The 27,412-nt window shown below is 36.5% G+C and overlaps 1 protein-coding gene across 1 annotated transcript; it reads right to left on the minus strand.

The window, feature by feature from the left end:
• Positions 1 to 10,021: 10,021 nt before the first annotated feature.
• On the minus strand, positions 10,022 to 11,690 carry LOC137729730 (cyanidin 3-O-galactoside 2''-O-xylosyltransferase FGGT1-like). Its single transcript, XM_068468739.1, has one exon. The coding sequence runs from the start codon at positions 11,643 to 11,645 to the stop codon at positions 10,227 to 10,229; it is 1,419 nt and encodes a 472-aa protein (XP_068324840.1). The 5' UTR covers positions 11,646 to 11,690; the 3' UTR covers positions 10,022 to 10,226.
• Between the last annotated feature and the right edge of the window lie 15,722 nt (positions 11,691 to 27,412).

Raw genomic sequence — 27,412 nt, forward strand, 5'->3', positions numbered from 1 at the left:
TTGATTTGTTTCTCAGGTCACTTTAAATGCAGGAAATGAAGCATTGTGCATACACGGATCGACAGCCGCACACCACTTGCAGAAGACGACGTGGTTCAATTATTGGATATATCAAATTAGGGTAATGGAAGAGAGACTAAAATTTTAAACCAAATCATGTAGTTGTTGATAATTGAATTATAGATAATGTAAGGGAATAAATATGGTCCTTATATAAAATATGCATTTATCTATTTTAATCACTGTTCTAAAAATCTCTGCTTAGCCGTAAGCGGTTGGTCAGCATCTGGATTAACCCTTAGGCTTTTGAAAATAAACTGTCTAGACGTCTGCCTACCCCGTCTAGACTCACCTAGGTCGCGACGCTCACTTAGACAGAAATCAATAACTTTCATTTTGTATTATATTATAATATTTTATAATCTATATGTCATTTTATTTTACAATTTATATATTACCAATAAAATTATGTATTTTTTTAAATATAATCAAACACTTATTATACGATACATGATAAATTAATTATTTAAATCCGTCTAGTTCATCAATGCCTCTGCCTTGACCTCGTCTAGACCACCTAACCGCCTGGACAATAGGCCCAACGACATAACTAGTAACAAGGCTAGGGTGATTAGCATAGGAAGAATTTTAATTGTTTGAGTTTAAAAATATTAATAATTTGGACAATTTTATTATTTTTAATTGTTATGGTCCATCTAATAAATAAAAATTCTGAACACTAAGACTATTTTTAAGAAAAATAAGAGTTAATAAATGTTGCCAAAAGTATTCTGAAATAAACATGATTTTTGTAAAAACTTGAATTTATTAAAGTAGTCTTAATACAACTCATGAACAATGGGTATGTACCTTTAGTAGCTGGTAACTCCCACCAATATGTCCTTTACCTTTAAAATATATTTGTTGTTTCTTGTGCTTTGCTAGTTGATGGGAAAGGATCCCTTTCCCTAGTTGATGTGTATGTCTTAACTAAAACCGAAATTTAATAATATAAATTATGTTGTAAAACAGTAGATGTCTACTCAAAGAATTAAATAATAGGTCATTCCGTTGTCTAAAGCTTGCTGCACACTACTCTTATTTTCTATATAAATACAAACTTCACATAACATAAGTAAGAAGTTCACGAAAGAGGAAGAGATATAAGAGAGGATGAGGAGATGAGATAATAGAGAGAGTTATTTTTGTATTTTCATTATTCTAAATTATAATGAAAGTACCACTGCTGTCCCGAGGACGTACTCTAGTCACATTAACTGTACAGGAACCTCGTAAATTTTGTATCTTATTTCATTTATTCCACTGCACACACCGTCGATTTTACAATACGTTATCAGCACGAGAAACTCTCGTGTCAGTGGAAAGCACAACGCCACAAATCATGTTCACCTCTGTTGCCTGGAATCTCACAGATAAGAAAATCTTTTTATTTCATCTTAAAATCTTTGTACTACTGATTTTTCGAAGCAAATATATATATGTTGTTGTATGACTGTATATCATCCTTTGCAAAAGCAAAAAAGTACATACTCAAAATTCGGAAAGAATCTAACCATGTAAACAGCCTTGGAACTCCAACTTGCAGACATTGGATTAAAATACTTTCTTCTTCAAAGTTGTTCGTCCGCCCAGTACCTACAACATATCAATTTTTCAGAAAAATCCAACGGTGCGATCATCGCAGATGCCTGAAATACCAAACCAATTTCTAATTTCCGCAAAAAATTGGATAGGCACATTATGAGTACCAAAAAACCATTTCGGTAGCTCAGATCGAAATTGTTTCTTCACAAAAGTTGTTCGGTATCCTCTTATCTATATCATACTAAAATTTTGAGCTAAATTTAACACTTTGATCTTCCCATAAGTTGCAGATATTCTTGACTCTAAAACTTATGGGAACCGTTTCGACTTTTTCGAAACTCACTAGAGGAGGAACACTAATTGGAACTTATTGTTACTATTAGTTCCTGAGTAACTAAAATGACTTAGAGTTGTGAAATGAAAACAAAAAAAAAAAGGGAAATGGGGCCAATGCTTTGGAAAGGTACGGTTTTAAAAAAAAAAAAAAAAAAAAAAGGAAACTAATGAAAATAACTTTAAAACTTTGAGTTTTAACGATAAGGACAAAATAAAGAGTAAAATAAATAGTACCAGGATTGACTTTTTAGTGTAAAAATATGATTTTTCGTTAAAGTGAACAGTATCGTGAGTTTTTCGTTAAAACTCCCAAAAAAAAAAAGCTTTGGAAAGGTGCGTCACACCATGTGAAAGAAAACAAAAAGCAAAGGTTTTTTTTTGAAATTGTGCAGCATGTGAATGAATAAGAAAATAATAATAATAATAATAAATAAAAAAGGTAAAGGTTTTTGGGTGGTGTTACACCATCTAAAAAGAAAGAAGGAAAAATATATATATTTATTTATGTGAATGATGTTGGCTTAAAATTCTTTCACAAATTCTATTTACTTTAAAGCAATTTATTTACCATGGACGGTTTTATCGCCTACTGCTTTAAGTTTTGATTTATGTGAATGGTGCTGAATTAAAGTCATTGTCACAAACTTTATTTACTTATATGCAATTTATTTACTATAACTGGAATTACCGTCTATTGCTTTAATTTATTTGTTGGAGAGGTGGAGGTAGGGGGTTAAGTGTCCCATGGCAAACCATGGATACATTGCAATGTGAAGGGATAGCAATGGCTGGTAATTACTCATACTTGAAGCAAAGGGCATAGGCTACGGTTTATAATAATACTTGAGATCGATTGTGGTTTTGATTTGTTTCCCAGGTCACTTTAGATGGAGGACATGAAGCACTGTGTATGCACCGATCGACAGCTGCACAACCCTTGCAGAAGACGACGTGGTTCAATTATTGGATATATCAAACGAGGGTAATGGAAAGGAGATTAAAATTTTAAACCAAATTATGTATTTGTTGATAATTGAATTATAGATAATGCAAGGGGTCCTTATATAAAATATGGATGGCTTCTCATTTATCAAAATCATGCATATATCTATTTTAATCATTGTTCTAAAAATCTCTGTCTAGCTGTAAGGCCATCTCTAATGGTGACCTAAAACCTAAAAATATTTAGCCCAGAAAATTTAGATTTTAGCCCAGAAACAGCTTTTCTACTCCAACCCTACTGGCTTAAAATTTTAGCCCCAGATTATCAAAGAATGAATTAAGGCTATTTTTTTTAAATTAACTTTTTAAAAAAAAAAAATTTATGCAGACTATCCTAAATTAATTTTATGAACATTTTAACCTAAAAATATTTAAATTCTGATAAATTTTGAAAAATCACTAAATCAATACATGAAAATCAAGATAAACCACATAAACTTAATACCAACGACATTTAATAAACCACATAAACTTAAAAAATAAAAAAGACAATTAATAAACCACATAAACTTAAAAAAATAAAAAAAACAATTAATAAACTACATAAACTTAATACAATCGAAAACTCATAGACTACATAAACTTAATAATGATATTCACCATCTTGACTTGGTGATGGACTTGGGTGATAGTCTTGAGATGAATCATCATCTTGAAATATACTCATTGTGACATTCCTTTGTAAAATTTCATTTTGCTTACCACGTAAGTATCTCTTCCTCTCTGGAGTGTATTTGTCGAGGTCCTCCATTATCAAATTTGTTTCGTACCTTTCTTGCTCCCTATCCCCTTGTTCCTTCATGGCCAAAAGCATTTGGGCCGATTCTTCTTGCCGACGGCACTGGATTTCATTCATTATTGCCATTTCGCTAGCAAATTGTGCACGTGTCAGATCTTGGGACTTCCTTTTTCTCTTTGCTTCCTTTTGTTTACCTCTACCCGGGGGCCTTGCAAAAGAAGAAGTTGGGGTCATTTGTTCGACACCTTCATTGTCGGCAAAATTCACACCTTCATTGACATCATTTGGGGGTGGGGCTTCATTGTGAAATAATCTTCCACATTGTTGGTTCACATCGGTTCCCCACCTCGGACAATCCTTGAGGATGTTCCAAGCATGATGCAACTTAAAAGCTTGATTTTTTGGTGTAGTTCTTGTCTTGTAAATCGCCATTACTTTGTCACCCTATGCAACAAATACATAAAAACAATTAGTTGCAAAATACTATTATGTACATGACAACTAAAATATCAACAAATAAACTCACAATTTATGAGGCGCCCCTTCCACTAGGCATGTCAACCATGACTCTCTCCAAGCTTCCTTTCCATAAAGTGCACGCTTTGTTGATAATCTTCCACCGATCATAAACACCACCAACTTCCCTTCGACCGGCGTTGGAGTTTTCATGGAACTTATCAACGATTTTACTCCATAAAACCTTTCTATTTTGATTGGTGTCGATGGCACCATCTTCGCTAATCGAAATTCATGCCAAACATAAAAGCAATATCTTCGTCAAAGGTCCAATTACGACCTCTAACATGCTCTTTTGCCATCTTGAAAATTCTAGAAATGAGAATAAATGGTATAAAGAAAAATTGGAAGAATTGTAGGAGAAAAGTGAGTTTTGTGTGGATGTTTGAACAACTACATAGGTATTTACAGAGTTTTTGGTTGAATTTTAAGTTAAATAATTTTTTAAAATTATTCTAGCCGTTGGATTTAAATTTGGACCGTTAGATCTTTTTTTTTACTGTTATATTTAATTATATTTGATCTAAGCCGTTGGATTCAATAAATACATAAATATAAAACTTAAAAAAAAAATTAAAAAAAAAAAAGTAGCCGTTGGATCCATTTAACATCACCATTCAATTACAAAAAGTAGCCGTTAAGCTGCTTTTTGCTTTGAAACATGAGGGAACAGCCCCACGTGAGGTTGTTGTTTGGCAGACAGTCATAGCGCGTGCAACGCGTCCCAAAGTGGAAACTGGGCTTCACAGCCCCAGTTTCAATTTCAGTTGGTGTGGCCCATTTTGGTTTGTGGCTTAAATCTGGGCTGGTATTTGACTCTCAAATGAGTTTTAGGTTTTAGGTTAATTTTAGGTCATGGGTTGGAGTAGATTTTGGGGGGAAAAAAAGGGAAATTTTAGGTTTTAGGTCATTGTTGGAGATGGTCTAAGCGGTTGGTCATCGTCCGGATTAATCCTTATGCTTTTAAAAATAAACTATCTAGGCGTCGTCTGCCTACCCCGGCTAGACTCACCTAGGTTGTGACGCTCACTTAGACAGAAATCAAGAACTTTCATTTTGTATTATATTATAATATTTTATAATCTATATGTCATTTTATTTTGCAATTTATATATTACCAATAAAATTATGAATATTTTAAGTATAAGTAAACACTTAATATACTATACATGATAAATTAATTACTTAAATCCGTCTAGTTCGTCTAGGCCTCCATCTTGACCTCGCCTAGGCCACCAGCTCCCTAGGAACTAGGCCCAACGACAGAACCATGAATAAGGCTAGGGTGGGTTCTAGCATAGAAAGAATTTTAATTGTTTGAGTTTAAAAATATTAATAATTTGGACAATTTTATTATTTTTAATTGTTATAGTCTATGTAATAAATAAAAATTCTGAACACTAAGACTATTTTTAAATGAATTAATAAGTGTTGCCAAAAGTATTCTGAAATAAACATGGTTTTTGCAACAACTTGAATTTATTAAAGTAGTCTTAATACTACTCATGAATAAGGATAAGAATTGTATGTCCTTCCACTTTTTGTGCCATTCCGTACTCTACTGCTTGGTATAGTCACGGTTAAATCACGTCAATATTTTATATTATTTTTTTATAAAAGTAATACGACAAAAATAAATAATAATATAAAATATTAACATAACTTAATCGTGACCATACAAATAAAAAAACACAAAAGGTATGAAAAGTGGGAGAGCAGATATGGGTACGTAGCTTTAGTGGCTGCCACCTTCCACCAATATCGCCTTTTGCTTTAAATATATTTGTTGTTTCCTTTGCTTTGCTAGTTGATGGGAAAGGACCCCTTTCCCAAGTTGATGTGTATGTCTTGCTGTCTTAACTAAAACCGAAATTTAATAATGTAAATTACAAATTACACACACACCTTTAGAGAATAAAATATAAGAAAAATTAATTAAAAAAATTTGAAAATTTTGAGTTTTAACTATTAGAACAAAATAAAGGGTAAAGTAAATAGTACCATAATTGATTTTTTAGTGTAAAAATTTGGTATTTTGTTAAAATAAATAGTATCGAGAGCTTTTCGTTAAAATTCCCTAAAATATAATTATTTCTTTGTTCTATCATAACAACAAATTAAAGGAAGTAACGTAATTTCATAAAACAAAATTTTACTATTTTTTGTTTAGAGTAATGTTATATCCACTTCAATATCTTATCTTTCCACCCACCTTATATTTCTCCTATCATAAAAAATGAAAATACACATAAACTATATCCTCACCTACCATTATCTCCAAAATAACCCTTGCTTAAAAAAAATTATAATTTAAAGCACAATTATTATTAAACAAAATTGTTCCAAAATCCCAAATTACAATCCGGGTTCTAACTGTGGAGGTGGAGAGGTTTATGATATATTTTTCTTTTTTATTTTACAGAGCTTTAATGAAAAGAGTTTAGACCAACCTTTTTTTTTAACAAAAAACTACCCATCACTGTTATTTAATGAAAAGAACTTGAGATTTAATGAAACGGACAAAAGTAAACATATGACAGGTCCAAAAAAATTAAATTCCGCGGGCTGAAATAAAACCCATCATGCAACATCAAATCTTTCTTCCTGCTTTGCCCGTAACAGGGGTTAACCCAAATCTGTTAACCCAACTTCACATTATTTACGAAATTGCCATCGAGCGGAAAACTGTCAAATAATCTCCGAAGGAGGAGAATCGTCGTGGCGGCCGACAGAGGGCAGAGGATTACCGCCCTTGATCAACCAATCGAGGGCGAAAAAGGAAGCTCCAGCGAGAATGGCGGTGCCCCAGGCGTGAGAGTACCATCTGCTGTACTGCCTGATGGCGAACTTCCACCTCCCGAAGCGTTGCCGCGTCTGGGATTTCCGGGTCGGGCGGGTTCGGGAAGTGGACCTTTTGGCCCGAGAAACTACTAATGGGTTTGCTAGTATGGGCGTTGTTGTTAATCTCGGAAGGAGGAGCGTTTTGAGGTGTATCGGGTTTGGGTTCGGTCATGGCTCTGGTGAGTCGGTGCCTCCGGTTTTGTTTGTGTTTCCGGCTTTGCCCAAGAGGGAAGAGTGTTCTTTTTCTCTTATATATTCCGTCGTTTGCCACCTGTTCAGGTGGCTCACTCTAGCATCTGATGAACTAGGTTGGAGCGGCTAACAAATATTGACATGAATTAGTTTGTTTAGAAGTGCTTTTACAATAACTAAAGTGAAAATTCAATTGAGTCTGAAAAATCACTTTAAAATGTTTCTTGCAAAACGCTTTAATGCTTTATGCAAAAACCATATATTTGGTGCTTCTTAAAAAACACTTATAATGCTTTTAGAACCAAAACAATTTCATCAAAAATATTTTCAATCATTTTAAAAATACTTTCAAACGAGCTATATATTAACAACATATGATCGACAACATTAATATTATCTGAAAGTGACTAAGTAATTGTAAAAATGACGTCATCCTTATCCTAAGAATCATCAAATTGTGTCCATTTATCGTATATCCTTATCTTGGGAATCCTCAAATTGTGACCGTTAATCCTATATTGTGCTACCAATTTTCATCATGTACTATTCATATTTAATTTAAAATAAAAGCATTTAAAATGATTTCTAACCGCACGATATATGATGAACGGACACGATTTGAGAATTCTCAGAATTCTCACAAAGAGAATCCGAAAAGGATCCTCATTCTTGCCAAGCTATACCCTTTTGAGAAGATGAATGCAAGTTTACTAATTAGAGTAGCTCTTGCACCAAATAAGATTAGCATAAAACCGAATAAAATCAAAAATACAAAAAATCTTACTTTTGTAAACTGCTTTTAAAAAAAAGCCGAATAAAATTACGCCTCCAATGGATAGGCACTACAATTGTCAAATTGCCCAATGAATGTTTTACACAGTAAGTATTCCAAAAGTTACTAAAAGGTTTAAAAAATCCAATGGGTAGTTACCTGCATAATTTTTCCATTAACAATAAAATTCTAACAGCAGCATGACTTTGTTTTGCTTCAAGTTGATCATTTGCGGGCTTCAACCTTCTTCTGTTCTTTGGCTTAAACAATTGGGAGTTGAACAATTACAGTGTTTGAAGATCCAGAACAAGAGAAATCGACACGAAAAAAGAAAAAGAAAAAACGGAACAAAGAAACAAGCAATAAGTTGTGCTGGTCTCAAAAACATTACCAGCTTTTTCTTCTTCTCCCTTTTTAGCAGCTTCCGCCCTCTGCTCTCGTATAAGCGCTAAACGCTCTGCATGATCAACAAAATGATATCAATACGAATTTCGAAACTATAGCGGTGAAAGTGCAAATCCAGCCCATAGGAGCCTCTTGTTCTTCTCTAAAGAACCCATATCTAACAACTTTTCAGCAGTAAAATGTGCAGCAAAAAATATTGACGAGATTGTAACTCGACAACAAAAATTACAAGGCAAGCTGCAAGCCAATCCTTACGTCAGCTAACAACCGTGTCCTGAATCAGAGAGATTCTAACATGTAGCCGATTGTATATTCCCTTATTAGTATCTCTATCATCACATGAATGTGTCACGTGATGAGAGAGATACTAATAGGTACTCTTTGCAAACAATAATCACGACAAAATACCTAAATCTTTCCTTGCTTGTTCAGTTTTTCCCTGTTCTTGCAGCCTCATATATCTCTCGGGCTCTCTATTTCTCCAATTCTTCTCTGAAAACAAATGAACAAAAACTGAGGATGTCAAAACCGATTAGGATAAAAGAAGAAATACGAATAGAACTTATAATCCACAGACAAACCTTTCACGCCTTGAGAGTTCAGTTGTCGTTCCCATCTGTAGAGAAAATAACAAATATTACTCTTTCACAAAATCCACTGTCAGAATTCACAGCCATTGTCAAAGTAAATTGCAGAACTTACATCAACGTCTTGAGCTTTCATGGTCTTCGGCTTTACCAAATTTGGATTTTCAATCTCAATAATCCCTTGGATCCCCTTCTTCTTCTGATAACATTATTTGGCAACACAAAAAAGAAGATTCACATTTACTACTTACTCATTAAAACAGTATAAACCAACCAAAAAATACAAAAACTTTCGATATAGATGACAGTTCATGTTCACTAACCTCCTCATGTCCTTCGGATTCATCTCCAGACTCTTCTTCGGAACTTGCCACGAAATCTACTTCAACTTCATCACGCTCAGCTTCCCGCTAACGAAAACAACAAATTAACTTTCTTAAACCGAAAAATCAATAGTTTCGTATCACCATATAGAATGTGAGTGTGAGAGGGACAAACCTTTGAAAAAGTCCGCGGACGGCTTGAGGTACCAGCAACTGCAAATTTATAAATACAACAACAAAGATGTCAGAATTGCTTAATTTTGACAAGAATTTTATTCACTTCTGCGAATCAAACAAACCAACCAAAACAATCAAAATTCATATCAATTACCTAAATTCAAAGTCAAATCGTTTTCATGTTCTAAAAAAATTGTAATATCAAACAAACCAACAATAAAAATTCAAATAATTTCAATTCAATCACTCATAAAACACAACTTGGTCAAACTACACCAGTACAATTTGTCAACTCAACGAACCCAAGGGCCATAATCTTCTGTTTGGTTACCGAGAAAACCCCAGAAAGTTGGAGGAAAAGCAAAATTTAAACAACAAACTGGTTACTCAATAAATAAATAAAAAAAGGAGTTTTAATGATAAGGGCCTAACACTATTCATTCTTAATCAAAAAGATATTTTGTGTATGAAAAGTTCATAATGGATCAAACTCTTTTCTTTATTTACTCTTATACCATTATTTTATTATTGTAACGAGGTCCACAATGATGTTGACATTTCTATCTGAAAATACATTATTTTACATGATACTATTCAACTTAAGCTAATTTGCTACCAGCTCTTTATACTTCTCTGAGAACGAACTTATCTAACCACCTAACTAATCAAGCTTATAATCTCAGTACAAGGGGGCACACTCTTAACCTTCAATACTTATACTCTATCAAACTTTACTGATCTAAGCCAAGCAGCGCATGCAGCTTCTCCACAAAACTGTCAATGTAGGAGTTCTCAAGCCCTTTACTGGAAAGAACCTCCCTCAACTTTGCATGGTTTCTCCTCACTTCCTTCCCCACCTCGCTCTCCGCATCCATCACATCTCTCACAGCCTTGTAAACACCCTCCTTCGTAAAAACCCCATCTTCCTCTCCTTTCTCTACCTCCACTCCAACTCTCAGATCACGACCCATCACTCTTGCAATGGCTATCTGATCCGCCACGTTCGGCAGCAGAACAAGCTGGCACTCGCTCACCAGCCCCTCCATCAACGACGATGAACCACAATGCGTCACGAAGCACCCCACAGAAGGGTGCTTCAATATCAATGGTTGTTGCACCCAACCCCAACTCACAACCCCTCTTCCTTTTACCCTCCCTTCAAACCCTTCCGGCAACGCTGACTCGATCGCTTCAACTCCCATGGGCAGCTTCAGTGCAGCGAAGAAGGGTAAACCCGTGAGCTCAAAACCCAACAACAATTCTTGAAACTGATCAATTTTCAGAACGCATTCAGTTCCAAATGCACAGTATATCACGCTTTTGGCTTCGAAACTTTCAAGCCATTTTGCCCACTTCTCGTCCAACTCTGTAGTCGGGGTCTCTGGCACCAACGGCCCTGCGAGAAGCACCGGCTTTCTCAATTGGGTTTCAAGATAATCGCAGTACTTCCCTTCCATCTCCCTACAAGCCCTGAAAGCTGCCGCGTCGCAGTCGTTCAAGGAGATGATTTGGCGCTCGATGAATTTCTTCCCGCTGCCGAACTCCTTCAGCAGGAATGGCGCCAGCATTCGAGCTTCGTGTGCTGGTAGCTTGATTGAAGATGGTGGAAAAGATGGCGGCGGGTTGATAAGATCGTTGATAAGATCATCTTCCGTCAACACCGATTTCTCCATTAGTACTTTTCTTTCTGGGCTTCTCACATAACCCACAAATGCAGGACTAATAATGACGTAGTTTATAGATTTAATGCCTGTACCTAGCTGACGTAATAACTTTGGCAACCATGGCGTGAAGTCGAAGAAAACAAAATTAGGGTTTAGTTCACAGATTGCTTGCAGGATTGCTGGCCGAGTGAGGTCCATGGCGTCCATGAGGAGAGAGTAGGAAGGGAAGGGGACATCGTTTGTGGTTTCGGCGCCCGGCGGAAGGCCGTCGACGTGAGGGACGGTGATGGGGATGAAGGATATGAGATGAGGGTGGAGGTTTAAAGCTTGTAATTTTTGCAGGGTTTTGGTTGGTACGAAGAAGGAGATTCTGTGGCCTCTTTCGGCTAGCTTGTTGGAGAGGTGGAGGTATGGGGTTAAGTGTCCCATGGCAAACCATGGATACATTGCAATGTGAAGGGATGGCAATGGCTGGTAATTACTCATACTTGCAGCAAAGGGCAAAGGCTACGGTTTGTGATAATACTTGAGATCGATTGTGGTTTTGATTTGTTTCCCAGGTCAATTTAAATGAAGGACATGAAGCACTGCATGCACCGATCGACAGCTGCACACCACTTGCAGAAGAAGACGTAGTGCCAAAAGCTAGTGCTAGTGGTTCTAAGCGGTCCTCGGTCTTGTGGTTCTAAGCGGTCCCCGGTCTTGTGGTTCTAAGCGGTCCCCGGTCTTGTGGTTCTAAGCGGTCCCCGGTCTTGCATACTTGCAGAAGAAGATGCAGAGTCAAAAGCTAGTGGTTCTAAGCGGTCCCCGGTCTTGCATGGTGTTGTGATTCAATTGTTTGGATATATCGTCATTTAGAATTACGATCTAATGATATTTTTCTTTATTTGTAAGTAAAAGGTCTTAGATTCGATTCTCGCCAAATGCGAGTTTGAATCACATTATTGCTAACTCATTATGAGGCTAAATCTACTCCTCTTTCTTTGTATAGATAATATCGTTTTTTTTTATAAAAAAATTAAAAAATATATATTTGGATTTATCAAATGATGAATGCTAACTAACCTTTTCATTTGCGTTTTTTTATTTGTCTTCCTCGCTCATTTGCCTTTTACACTACATTTATGTATTGAGTAATGCTAAGAAAACTAAAAATAAGGAGTGGCGGATCCAGAATTTTAAACTCGGGGGTTCCAATAATAAAGGTCAAAAAATTTATAGACAAAAATAACATTGAAAAGTTAAATATAATACATTTCATTCAAAAATCATACGCAAAACAACATTACAAGCTATAAAATCCTAATTCAAGCGTCTACGACGAGGTTTCATAGTCTGAAAATATTTCATGATAACTTCATTACCAATACATGAAAAAAACATTTTTCTCAATGTAAACAACTAAACTGTCACTCAACCATTGATCTCCCATTTTGTTGCGAAGTTGACCCTTAATGATATTCATAGCGGAAAATGTCCTCTCCACTGAAGCGGTTGCAACCAGTAAAAACAAAACCAACTGAACAAGCAAATATACATATGCAAATGTTTGATGCAACCCTTTCTCCACCATTTTCTTAGCAAGATCATTAATCCCCTGCAATTGAGAAAAATCATTAGCAGAATGCACAAAATGAATATAAATATCAAGTTGATCTTAAAGTGCCGATCTATCTCAATCTGTGAAATCTTTAGGATACATCTGAGTAAGGTGAACCAACTTTTCTTTATCAAATGCTACAAATGAATCATTCGGACTCAAACATGCCAAGCAAATAAGAAATTCGGTATATAAAATGAGTATACAAACATAAAACATTTCAATAATAGACTAAAAATCTCCATCAATATCTAATATAATTCAATTGAGATTAGATTAGAATATTAAATAGTGGTGGAGTGGAGAATTGAAACAAGTGGAGGTATGATATTGTAATACCCCGTATTTAAAAAAAAAAAAAAAACGTGATTATATACACACACATACACACACACACACGTGTGTATGTGGGTAATTATTTTTTATGTAATGATTTTATTATATTTATTTTATGCAATAACCTACTTTCGATATATAAAATAGTTTCAATGTAAAATCTTTTTTTTGCTACAAGATTATTTCAAAAGCTAGCTATTTCATGTTCATATGTAATTAGAGATATTTTTAGTTTGAATTGGAGAAGGGAGATTAAATGAGTTTGGTTTGATTTTCCTCACAAAGGGCCGAGAGTTTGAGGTTGGACTAAATGAGTAGTTTTTTTTTGTTATTTTTCTCTCAAAGATGAGGTGGAGACTTTGTAACATTAGGAGTTAATGATTTGGTGATTATTCACCACTATAAATGTGGACTGGAAGTCTATATAGCATACGTGCATGTATCTAAGTGCATGAGTTTGGCTTTATTTTCTCACAAAAGCTAAGTAGAGTTTTGCCAATCATTAAAGAATAAAGAGAAAGGGTTAGTCACCACTCTAGATAGGTTAAGGTGGAAGTTGGTAATTAATAGAATCTAATAATTCGGGTGTGGATGTGACATCCCACATTGCCCAAGGGAGTGATCCTTATATGTATATTCTCATCTCTACCTAACACGAGGCCTTTTGGGAGCTCACTGGCTTCGGATTCCATGGGAACTCCGAAGTTAAGCGAGTAGTACGCGAGAGCACTCCCATGATGGGTGACCCACTGGGAAGTTCTCGTGTGAGTTCCCAGAAACAAAACCGTGAGGGTGTGCTGGGGGCCCAAAGAATACTTTTCCCTCACTAGAATGAAATGTGTTGACTTAGTAAGTCAATCAACAATCACCCAAATGCCATCAAAACCATTATATGTACGCGAAAGCTTGTACACAAAATCCATAGTAATGTTTTCCCATTTCCACTCTGGAACGGGAAGCGGCTGCAACAACCCAAACAGCTTCTTCCTTTCGGCTTTAACTTGTTGGCAAATTGCGCACCTACTCACATACTCAGCTATCTCCCTCTTCATACCCGGCCAATAATAAAATGGTCGAATGGTATGACACATTTTAGTAGCTCCTGGATGCATAACATAAGCCAAGATATGTGCTTCATCGAGAATTGATTTCTTTAAATCCAAATTATTAGGCACAAACATCCTACTCTCCTGCATAAGCATGTCATCCGATTCACGAACTCTGAGGTATTTCCTCTTCTCCTGATTCCTAGCTTGAATTATTTCTTGAGTTTCTTCATCAGCCATATGGGTTTCACGTACTCGATCAAAGAGCAACCGAGGATATAAATCTCTCATCCGATCCTCAGTCTCCCAAGTAACCTCCTCCGCTGAATGATTCATCCACAAAACTTTCATCAAATTCATAGTCTTGTTCCTCAGAACCTTTTCCTTCCAATCCAGAATCGTTACTGGTTCCTCATCATAAGTCAAATCCGGATTAATTTCCAATGGTTGAGGAGGTATCATATGTGACGGATCCGTAACATAATGACGAAGTATGGACACATGAAAAACATTATGCACTTTAGTCAGCTCAGAAAGCAACTCAAGCCAGTAAGCCACATCGCCCAGGGGAATGATCCTTATATGTATATTTTCATCCCTACCTAGCACGAGGCCTTTTGGGAGCTCACTGGCTTTGGGTTTCGTAAGAACTCTGAAGTTAAGCGAGAAAGGGGTTAGAGCAATCTTATGATGGGTGATCCACTGGAAAGTTGCTCGTGAGTTCCCAAAAATAAAACCGTGAGGGAATGGCAAGCCCAAAGCGGACAATATCGTGCTACGGTGGTGGAGTGGGCTCGGGAAGTGATCCGTCCTGGGCTGGGATGTGACAATTTGGTATCAAAGCCTAACCCTGGCCGTGGTGTGCCAACGAGGACGTCGGGCCCTTAAGGGGGGTGGATTGTGACATCCCACATCACCCAGAGGAGTGATCCTTATATGTATATTCCCATCTCTACCTAGCACGAGGCCTTTTGGGAGTTCACTGGCTTCGGGTTTTGTAGGAACTCTAAAGTTAAGCGAGAATGGGGCTAGAGTAATCCCATGATGGGTGACCCACTGGGAAGTTGCTCATAAGTTCCCAAAAACAAAACCGTGAGGGAATGGTAAGCCAAAAGCGGACAATATCGTGCTACAATAGTGGAGCGAGCCGGGGAAGTGATCCGCTCCGGGCTGGGATATGATAATTTAATTGTGACATCCCACATCGCCCAGGGGAGTGATCCTTATATGTATATTCTCATCTCTACCTATCAAGAGGCCTTTTGGGAGCTTATTGGCTTCAGGTTTCGTAGAAACTCCGAAGTTAAGCGAGAAGGGGGCTAGAGCAATCCCATGATGGGTGATCCACTGGGAAGTTGCTCGTGAGTTCCCAAAAACAAAACTGTGAGGGAATAGTAAGCCCAAAGAGGACAATATGGTGCTACGGTGGTGGAGCGGGCCCGGAAAGTGATCCGCCCCGGGCTGGGATGTGACAATTTGGTATTAGAACCTAACCCTAGCCGTGGTGTGCCGACGAGGATGTCGGGCCCCTAGGGAGGATAGATGAGTAAATTGTTACATCCCGGCCCGGGCGGAACCACTTCTCTAGCCCGACTTCACCGTAGCACGATATTATCCTCTTTGGATTCCCAGCACACCCTCACGGTTTTGTTTCTGGGAACTCACACAAGAACTTCCCAGTGGGTCACCTATCATGGGAGTGATCTCGTGCGATACTCGCTTAACTTCGGAGTTTCCATGGAATCCTAAGCCAGTGAGCTCCCAAAAGGCCTCGTGCTAGATAGAGATGGGAATATACATATAAGGATCACTCCCCTAGGCGATGTGGGTTGTCACAATCTACCCCCCTTAGGGGCCCAACGTCCTCGTTGGCACACACGTAACCAAGGTTAGGCTCTGATACCAAATTGTCACATCCCCGCCCGGGCGGAACCACTTCCCGGGCCCGACTCCACCGTAGCACGATATTGTCCGTTTTGGGCCCCCAGCACACCCTTACAGTTTTGTTTCTAGGAACTCACACGAGAACTTCCCAATGGGTCACCCATCATGGGAGTGCTCACGTGCGCTACTCGTTTAACTTAGGAGTTCCTATGGAATCCGAAGCCAGTGAGCTCCCAAAATGCCTCGTGCTAGGTAAAGATGGGAATATACATATAAGGACCACTCCCCTGGGTGATGTGGGATGTCACAGTGGAGGTGGGAAGCTTTTGGCTTATCTGTGTGTCTAGGTGTTGAGTTTGGTTTGATATTTTTACCAAGTAGGAGTGAGTTGGCAAGTTGAGTTAATGTAGAGAGATTACTCATCCCTAAACATTGGAAATGTGTGAGTCTATAAAGAGCCATGGACTAGGTATGTGTATGTATTGGCATGCATGTGGCAATATGTTGTTATTGTTTTAGAGCCTTTACTTACTAGCCTAGGGGAATTTCAATTAATTGTTTATATTCTCTCTTCAATGCTTCAATCTATCATTCCAAATTTTCCAATGAGGTGAGAATGGGTGGGATGCATATCCCTTAGACTTTGAACGTGGCTTTTGAGTGTTTATTCACCTTGCATGATATTGATTAACTTCACATTTGTTTTGCTATTGGACCACATATCATGGTTGATAATTGGTGAGGATTCATTCCCCAAAGTGTTTGGACGTGGCCTTTGGGTGCAAGGAACATCTTGCATATAATTCATAGTTCATAATTAGCTTCACACTTGTGGTTTTTCTATTAGACCACATTTCATTGCTAAAGATTAGGATAACATTTGTTGTATTGTGATTGGAGCACATTTCATGGTGATGATTAGGTTAACAATTGGTGTGTTTCTATTGGAACACATTTTATGATTGGTACAACACTTGCTTTCTTTCTATTGGCACACTTGTGGAGATTCTTTGGAGAGGAAGATGCAATACAATCTCTATAAAGGAAGGAGCACTCACCAAACGGAAGACATAGAGAGAAGAGAGAGGAGGAAAAGGAAGAAAAGGAAGAAAAAGAACAACTCCAATAAAAAGCCATCATCCCTTTCATATTACTCAATTACCTTTCTTTTACATATTGTTAAGGCTTTAAGCCATCTCTCATTGTATTTGTAAAGTCCCTTATATATATAGTGAAATACAATGAAAGCAAACTTCAGTGGATGTATTGTAGTCGATTTGGCAAACCACTTAAATCTTATGTTGTTTATGCATTTACATGAGAAGTACTTCCAACAAACCATCAAAAATCTTCATTTATTTTCCCTTGAGAATGATGTACAAAAGTGTGAGACAAAACCCAGAAAATACATGAGACCTTACCCAACAAATCTCTCCATCAAACTACCATCATTTTCATCTATCAAAAGAAAATTATCCAAAAACTAGAAAATTCGTACAGACCAAAACACTAACATCCATAGATTATATGTTAGTACTTTCTTCATGAGAGTTGTTTGTCTGTCTCTCTATCATGTTATATCAAAATTTCAGGAAAATCTAACGGTGCGATCTTCCAATATGTTTAAAATACCAACTCAGTCTCTAATCCCGCAGAAAACTGGACAGCCATGTTATGAGTACCAAAACCCCATTTTTCGTAGCTCGGATCGAAACACTTCCTTCACAAAAGTTGTTCCTTATCATCTCTCCTCTATAACATATCCAAAAACCAGGACAATCTAATCTATGTGCTGACTTATATCCCAGTTTGAACAGCTGATAGTTTCAGCTATATTAAAGAAGCAGAAGTGGTGGGCTAAAATAAAAATGAAAGATGATGTTTGGAAAGCGAAAAGCTAGAAACATGATTCCATGCCTTGTGGCCTTTGAGACATATATTGCACTGTAACAATTATTTTCTCTAACATGGATGTCTATTCTTTTCTAATAAAAACACGTTGCCCGACCAAGATGGACGAGATGTTGGAAAAACACATATGGAGCGGTTAGCGAGCAACGCTTTATATGATGGATTATAAATTATTACTTTGTTATTAACATTATGATTGATACTAATCAATTTGATTTATGTTGAAGCTTGCAAGCTTGTAAGATAAAGTGTGAGTATTGATATCTATGTGAACATGGCATATACATATGCATTGCAAAGCAAGACAAAGAGTTGTATTGTGTTAAGTGCTCACTTGTGTAAAGTATCTAAGTTGTGAGGATATTCAAGGGCTGAAGTTTGCCTTGAATAGAAAATAATGATCCTTGTATATGTCAAGCGTAGGGTGCAGGGCTTGAGTATACAAATTGGTTGATTATAAAAATAATAAAATCTTGTATATGTCAGGCGTAGGGTACAAGGCTTGAATATACAATTAGACGGCGGGGGAAGTGCCTGTTTAATAAAGTGGAAACTGAGAATTTAATTACAAAAATTGGGTTTAAGGGATGAACAGGAGTTAACTCATACTCTAAAGTACTTGGAGCCAAGTGGTATAAGCATTGTTACATCCTACATCGCCCAGGGGAGTGGATCTTGTAAGCCTTATATGTATATTCCCATCCCTACCTAGCACGAGGCCTTTTGGGAGCTCATTGGCTTCGGGTTCCATGAGAACTCCGAAGTTAAGCGAGTTGGGGGCGAGAGCATTCCCATGATGGGTAACCTACTGGGAAGTTCTCGTGTGAGTTCTCATAAACAAAACCGTGAGGGTGTAGTCGGGGCCCAAAGCAGACAATATCGTGTTACGGTGGAGTCGAGCCCGGGGTGTGGTGGGGGCCCGAGCCAGGATACGACAAGAATGGTATGGGACGTGCAGGCTTGGGTACCTTAGGTATGTGTTGACGGGATTAGAAGGGAGTGAGTACATTCATCCATCTCATCTGCATTTGTTTCATACACTTGAAATAAGTGTTACAATTTAATTATTATTTTAGTTGGTACTTTTGTTATGAATTAATTTTGTATATTAATATTTTATTTCTGATGCGTATTCAAAAAATTTTATATGTTGTACGGTGAAATTGTTGTAATTAAATTTTATTTTCCACCATATCTTGGTTGTAGAATTGATTTCTATAGTTAAGATAAGGCTCACATCCTAGCTCGTGAATAGTTTTTATTCACACCCTAGCTCATGAATAATCTTTATTCGCAGGTCGGGGCGTAACAGATATTGGAGTAATGTAATTATAATATGGGATTGGGTGGGATTAGAAATTTAGGGTTTTGAAATGGAGGGAAAGAAGGAACCAAAGAATGGGGAATTAGGGGAAAAGCAGCAGGGAAAGAGGGAACTCTGGGGAAAGATGTGGGGCTGGGCTTTAAAATTAACAATTGGCCAAAACACTGTCGTTTTTTGGACCAATTGTTAAAAGAGTCCCTGTTTTCTTTCTTCTCCCTGGCTGTCTTCTCCTCTGCTACAACCTGCAACCTGCACAGCAGCACATACCTCGTGTTCGAGTATGAAAGGTCTCCCAGAAGATTTCTAGTAGTGATTTAGGGTCGCTGAGGGGTCCTGGGACCTCTCAGGTCCCTTTGTAGATCCGCCACTGGGAATAAGTACGTTTATCAACGTTTAAGTAATAAATCAATCATCAACTTTCATGTCCTTTAGTTTTCAAACATTTGTCTTCAAATTTAGTCTTCCTAGCATTACCCTTATAGATATTTAATTTGTGGAGAATTGTATTCTTCTATTTCTCAAGGACACTGTTATTAGCATTCTAAAAATCTCATTTGACACTCCAAACTTTCTATTATTAGAAAGAAAAATATACTTGTGAGGAGTGTAAAATGACATTTTTGAAGTGCTAATAACAGTTCTCTTTCTCAATATGCCTCTAATTAATGTTTCAGATTTTAACCAAACAATTATAACTTCTCTTTTTTTAATTAAAAAACTAGCATATGGGCACACACAAAGTGTGTGAGAAAATTTTTTACTTTTGTTTTTGAAATAGAAGGAGAGAGAAATATAGTGATAGAGAATGTGGGAGTGGGAAGTTTTTTATTTTTTTTTTATTTTTTTTAATTAGAGATATGTTAGGATTACATGTAGGTGATTCCTTGAAAAAAAAAAAAACAACAGCAAAATTTGGTTGTGTGAAATTACATTTCTACCCCATATTTCTTATTCAGGTTCTATTTTAATTAGAGGGTTAAATTGGTGATTTCATAGAGTTTTGGATGACAATGGGTGTTTTATTAAAAAAAAAAACCTAGCATATGGGCACACATAAAGTGTGTGAGAAAATTTTTAATTTGGTTTTTGAAATAGAAGGAGAGAGAAATAGAGTGATAAAGAATGTGGGAGTGGGAATTTTTTTTTTTTTTTAATTAGAGATATGTTAGGATTACATGTAGGTGTGTCTTTGAAAAAAAAAAACAAAATTTGGTTGTGTGAAATTATATTTTTGTCCCATATTTCTTATTCATGTTCTGTTTTAATTAGAGGGTTAAACTGGTGATTTCATAGGATTTTGGTTGATAATGAGTGTTTTATTAATTAGTTTAGATAATAAACATTTCTTATTTGTTTTAGAAATTTATTTTATTTTAAAAAGGTTATGTTTTTAAGCTCTTGATGGAGTCGTGGTCTCCTTCTTCCCCTTTTTTTTTTTTTTTTTTTTTTTTTTTTTTTTGTGCTTTGCCATCTATCGAGAAATTTTAGTTTCCACAAAAAATAATATATAAGGTCACTGCCTAGTGTTTATCAATATTCAAGCATTATAATTTATAAGCATCATACTTTTGTAAAGCCATTTGCGCATATTGTTATACAAAGAAAGCAATTAAACAAAGTTAAACAATTAAAAAAAAAAAAAAATCTTATATCAGCATTTTATTTTCCACTTTGAAATCTCATTTGCCATTTTCTTTTCTTCTTCTTTCTTTTTTTTTTTTCTTTTTTTTTTTTTTTGTATACCAATTCTCGGTTAACTTTGGCCTCCTATTAGAATAATGCATTTGAAAAAAGAACAAGGACAACTTTTTTTTTTTTTTTTGAGAAAATAAAATTGAAAGACAACTCCAGCGAGAGCTTCAAAACAAAAATTATTTAAACAAAAAAAATCCATAAAATATTAGAAATGTTTAAAAGGTAATGTTTTAATAAAAATGAGAAGCAACAATTCTTTAGTTAAAATATGAAATATTAATTAGGGGGATATTAGGAAAGAGAAAAAAAAAAATTCTACACATTAAATACATAAATGTATGTGTAAGTTGATTTCACATGGCAAAAAGATAAGCTGGAAAAGGAAAATGAGAAAGGTAGCTAGCATTAGTACAGATAGATTGTATAAATAATATTTTTGTAGCAAATTATACGAAGTAAAATATTTCTACCGTTGAAATTCGTTTCTTACTATAATTGGAAGCAGCACTAATTGGCACTCATTCACTAGCGACTCCGATAAAGACCCCGAACTACAATGCGTCACAAAAGACCCCACATAAGGTTATCTCTAATGGAGAAGGTTAAAGGTTCAAAAGCAAACAAATGGTATGATTTGTCCAAAAACTCATCTCCAACCGCCAAAAACCTATGGAACCCACTAGACTATTATTTGGCCAAATGGGCATCGGGTTCGCCAAATGTAATTCCCTTCTTAGTCCCTTTTTTCGAGCTCAGCTCATCTGTTACAATAATTAATTTAAATTCAACGGCTAGATTTAAAAATATTCAAATGTAATTTAATTAAATTAACTAATAATTTAAAGTATAAAATTGAAACTAATAAATTATTGAAGGGGCTATATTTAATCCCTTTAGTTGGAGATAATATGAGTATGGTATGACACTATTCATTTAAAAATAATATTTTGCAAGGCTATAATTCTAGACAAGGCTAATCCCCTTCGGTTGAAGATGGCCTAAGGATTTCTCATAAGACTCTCCCAGAACCAGAGAAACCTGTTTTTCAGATGCCCATGGCAGACGGAGGGAGAAGACGGCAGAGGCTGATGGCAGACGGACGGAGAAGACGGCGGAGGCTCCTCCAAATTCAGAAGTGTCACATAAATATGAAAGTTCGTAAAGGCTTTCAAATTGGTCTGCAAACTTAATGGGAATGCAAAGTTGGCCCGCCAAATTTCCCTCTTGTACAACTGAATTTTTTATTTTTTATTTTCCTATTGAGCTTCAGCAAGTTAATTGTTTTTTTTACCTTGACATCTTGCAATTATATTGCAACAAAAATACAAACCAGACGAAAGTTGATAGGCAATGTAACCTAACTTTTGCTGTAAACCCTTAAAACTCTAAACCACAGGTGCAAAACCGCATGGAGTGCCGAGTGCCAGTGGCATCGCCAAGATGTGCATTAATTCTCTTCGCTAGCCGTAAGCAATTATCGAACTGGCCTGGCCAAAGCAAAGCAGCCATCTGGTTTTACTGACATTAATAACTCTATGAGAGCGACCTTGATGATTGCACTGCAATGACAATGAGTATGGTCCCTATATTAAATATGGATGTCGGAGGTTTCTCATCTATCAAAATCATGCAGTTATCTATTTAATCATTGTTCTAAAAATTTATGCCGATGCGCTAGATTGTTGATCATCGATTCGATTAATTTTTAGGTATATGTAAATTAAAAAATGACGACTAAACCTGTTTAGGCGCCCACTTAAACCGGCTAGGCGTCCGCCTAATATGCCTAGATCATGATTCTCACTTTGACAAAAAATAGATAACTTTCATTTTTGTATTATATTTTTGTAGACATTGAAATTTTGGTGAAATAAATGTTCACCAACACATTAAAGTTTCGACATGCCAATGCATACGTGATATACGCCATGCATACACAAGTTGTACACATGGATGTGACTCATCAAAATCGGACGAGTTATCAAGAAGGACATGTGTCAACACTTGGTGGAAATGAATTATTTGATTTTAATTTAATTAAATCAAATGTTGATTGATGGAATCAAATTACGAACCGGCTCACAAATCGAGTCTTGGTTCTTTCATCAATTAATCAAGCCCACAATCAAGGTCAAATTCATCTGTAGGCAAGACTTGAAGAGTCTATAAATACGAGGTTCCAAGATAAAGAAAGGATTCAAAAATCATTTCATGCCCAGATGCTGAAGTTTTGAAACTTTAAACCTCTCAAGCACTCAAAATCCCCAAACACTCAAGAAGATTCAGAAATCTATAAATACGGGTTTAATTGCTCATCGTAATTAGAGTGAGTAATAAGATTTACTTAAATAATTAGAATGTTGTGGCATATTTTGTAATATGTTATAATAATTGGTTATATATTTGTCTACATGGTAGTCTATTTGAAATTTGAGTTTTATTTGAATATTTAAAATTTAACGGATTTTTTGTTTGGCAAATAGGAGTTCAAAGGCCTATTTCTAAAGAACCTAGTTCTAATTCTCAATTACATTCACAACTATATCGAAGTTACATGCTTTCTAATACAAACACAAAATGGATACGTATTACGTACTCACTAGTAGAGTGGTTCGGTATGGAATCCCAAACCAAAAATGGGATCCCAAATCCCAAACCGATTTTTTTAGGGACAAAGTTCTGAAAATCAAAACCGAACTAAAATGAAGGTATTCCCGAATTTTGAGATTCCCAAAATCTTTTCGGGATTTCGGTATGGTTCGGGATTCATCGACCTCCCACTTTCCCTACCAACCCACACGGCCATACCTCATCATAGATTCGTCGACCTTCTCACCCCCATCTCCATCCCTCTCATTCATGGGCTTGTCTTTGCTGCCTTCGGGAGTTTGAGGGCTTTGCAAAGTGCATCGAACAGAATCAGGTATCGACCATCATCGATGTGTGAGCTTTTCCATGTCTTGCCAAATGAAATCGCCATCAAATGGCTACTCTACTTTGCAGGCTTGAGCGATGGATTTGATGTCTTGGAAGAACGATTGGGTTCCTCAGTCGAATGCTGCAATGGGTATGGTATTTTTGGAAAAGCAGGCTGCGGGTGTGGCTGCTTTTGAAGATTGAAGAAAGCATTTGGAGGCCTTGAGCTTCCTACTGCATTTGAGGGACTCGGTGGAGGGAAAGAGAGAGAGTGTGTGTGGAGGGAGAGAGAGAGAGTGTGTGTGGTTGTCTGAGAGATGAGAGTGCGAGTTATCAAGAAATAAAGTAAAGAAGAAAGGTTAGTGAAGATGGCAGACAATGAGTCATGAGATAAAGAAAGAATAAAAAAAAGGAAAAAGCAATGAAGAAAGGTTATCAGGCAAAGGAATGGTTGATTAAAGTTATCGGGCATAGGAATGGTTGATTAAATAATATATATATATATATGTATATATTGGTTTGGATTCCCAAAGGTTATTGGACAGAAGAATGGTTAATTAAATAATATATATGTGTATGTGTGTGTGTGTGTATATATATATATATATATATATCAGTTTGGGATTCTGAACAAAGAAAAATATGAGACCGATTCCCATTCCGAACGGTTCAAGATCGGTTTGGGATTGGTACCAAAATTTTCGGGATTTTCGATTCGGAATTTTTTCGGTTTGGGATCAGGATTTTTTCGGTATGGTTCGGAATTTTTTGGAATTTTTTTTCCAACCCTACTCACTAGTGAGGTCTAGACTATGTTACGGGGTTTCGGTCTATCCGGATGATACGGGCAGGCCGGGTCCATCTTGGAAATTCACCTATTTGTATGTAATTTGAGTTTAAAGTTTCTAGCATGTAATGGGTTTGAAAGTTGTTTATGCAAACTATTTTTTGATTTTCTACCTTTCTAAGCCTTATAACTAACCTTCTATTTTACCATATAAGTCTTATGATGTCAATAACCATTTGATTTTTGTAAACCAATTCTTTTTATTTGTCGGTTCATATAAAACAAGATCTGCACTCTCAAGTGGTCCTAATGTTCACCAACCTATGTATTATTATTTGAATGTGTTTAACTTTTGAGATTTGTGTTTATCTACCAAACAAATTTCAAAATTTAAACTCATTCAACACTAATAAATAAAATGATGAACAAAAATATTCTCTAAGTTATTAGTGATTGGGCCTGAAAGTCGGCCCACCGCCGATTGGACCCAAACTACAGAAACACCACACGGCATCGTTTTGATTCCCGCTTGAACCGCTTCGTTCTCCTGGCACAATTAAAGCGTCTCTTATCAGTCTGGTCGTAAGAACACCATTTTTAGCAATAAATCCAAAATCTGCAGAGACAGAACAAGTTTCCAAGCCGACTCGTTCTTCACCGATTTCCGTAAGATTTCGCCTTTCTCTGTTATATTTCATCATTTTTCTGGGATTTGATTGATGTTAGTTTCTGCATGTTTACAAATTGCACCTGTTTGGTTCCCGAGAAAACGAAGAGGAAAAAGAAAATGTAGTTTTCTTACGTATCCTATAAATTTTGGGTAAATATTATTCAAAATTTGAAAATGGAAAATTTATCAGATTCTTGTTCGGCTGTGAATAAAACTAGAAAAATAAATTAATTTTGAGATTGATCGTATGATTGTTTTTCGTTTTTATTTCTTTTTTGAAACTCCGGTAGGTTTATCTAACATTGTCTGTCCCAAGCCCGGATAAAGGAGGAGGGGGAGAGCGTCAGTTAGTCAACAGCCGGCACTGTCATCTTTCGTTAAATCCTTATGATAATAAATCTTAAATGAATAGGGAGACTTTTGGAAGAGACTCTAAGAAAAAACTTAGAGTATTTGGATTTATCGGAAGATGTGGCACAAATCCGAGCGCAATGGAGTTCTAGAATTCATACAGCCGACTCTACTCAGTGGGAAAATGTTTTGTTGTTGTTATTTTTTTTTCTGAACGGTAAATCTGGTAGTCTAGGTTAAAATGTGTTTAGGAATTTGGGGCATCACATTTGGTTTATTACCAATGCTTTAATTTTTTTTTTAAATGGGGGATTTTTGCGTGGAAAGAGGCTTTAAAAAAAGATATGGAGTACATGAAGCTAAAGGAAAACTTTATGCAAAACCAAGTGTAATGGCGTTCTAGAATTCATGTAGCAGACTCCACAAAGCGGGATAAAACTTGGTTTTTGTTCTTGTTGTGGTGGATTTTTGCGTGCATGCTTTTGCCGGTAAATAGCAGATAATTTGATTATTTGTTCATAATTTATGATATTCTCTTTATTTATTTATTTTATATTTAATTATTTGAATGGGATTATGCTTTGCCATTGTACAATGCTGAGATGCTTGTTTGTGAATCCCAAATTCCTTTTATTCAGAACGAAATTTGCTATTCGGGAACACTCTTGTTGCTACCTTTAATGAGGAGATACTGATGTTGCAGAAAACATTTTGAGCAATGGGGAAGAGGAAGTCATCGGCAAAACCGCCTCCTAAGAAGCGTTGAATGCTGCATGTGAGTGCCTCTGTTTGATTTCGTGTCTGGTATTTTGAGTTCTCTTAACCATCTGGAGAGGAATCCATAACCCGGAACTAGTTCTAGGAGACCATATTGAATGTTAGGTTCTGCAGTTCTCTTAACCATCTTGATTTGAAACTTATATCCCCTTTCGTTCCAGACTTGGGAGCTGAATTTTAACTGGATGACATTTGTCAGCGGAGATTCGGGTTAGTAAGAAAAAAAATATTAACGTAGGAACGAAGTTACAGGATGGTTTGGACGCCTTTGAACGCTGATTCGCTTGTGATGGTCTTCAACTCTTCATCTGCCCTCGAAATTAGGTTGTTATGAAAATGTCATTTCTCAGGAATTTATGCGTTTCTTTTATTACTTTCATCTAATTCCGATTTCCTCTCTGTTTGCAGCTTTATGTGAACCGATAGATGTGTAAGTAAATTATTTCCCTCTATTTCTCTTTTTTCTCCGAACTCTCTGTCTATCACCAAAGGGTAATCCCCTGGTCACACGCGCGCGCACGCATTTATGTGAGAGTTGCAACTCCGCAGCTACTTTTATTCATGTCGAAAGTTGTAACTTTGCAGCTACAGCGAATGGACTGATGAATGCGAGCGAGTTAACAACGTCGAAGATGATGGCGATGCTTAGGGGGAAGACCTGATGCCTAGAAATGTAGTTCCAAATAATTACCAAACCATGCTTGTTAAGCAAGTTTTAAAGATTTCAACGAAGACGTGATGTGAACATCTGACTTTGTAACTTTTATGTGTTGGTTATTTATGCACTTAGGATGGTCACCCACGAGGAAAGTGATTTTACACGCTCGGGCAACTGTCACGAAGCATTTCCCGTGGACCCGACCTGATTAGAAAGTCTTGTCGAGGTTTCTTTTATCTGATGGATGAACCGTTAATGCTGTGGATATAAAGTAAAGAGAAATATTATATGGAAGTAA

Source organism: Pyrus communis, chromosome 3, assembly GCF_963583255.1.
Source record: "Pyrus communis chromosome 3, drPyrComm1.1, whole genome shotgun sequence".
In the NCBI taxonomy this organism is placed as follows: domain Eukaryota; kingdom Viridiplantae; phylum Streptophyta; class Magnoliopsida; order Rosales; family Rosaceae; genus Pyrus; species Pyrus communis.

Excerpts from the sequence above, each read along its gene's own strand:
- LOC137729730 (XM_068468739.1), bottom strand. The coding sequence starts at position 11,645 with ATGAGTAATTACCAGCCATTGCCATCCCTTCACATTGCAATGTATCCA.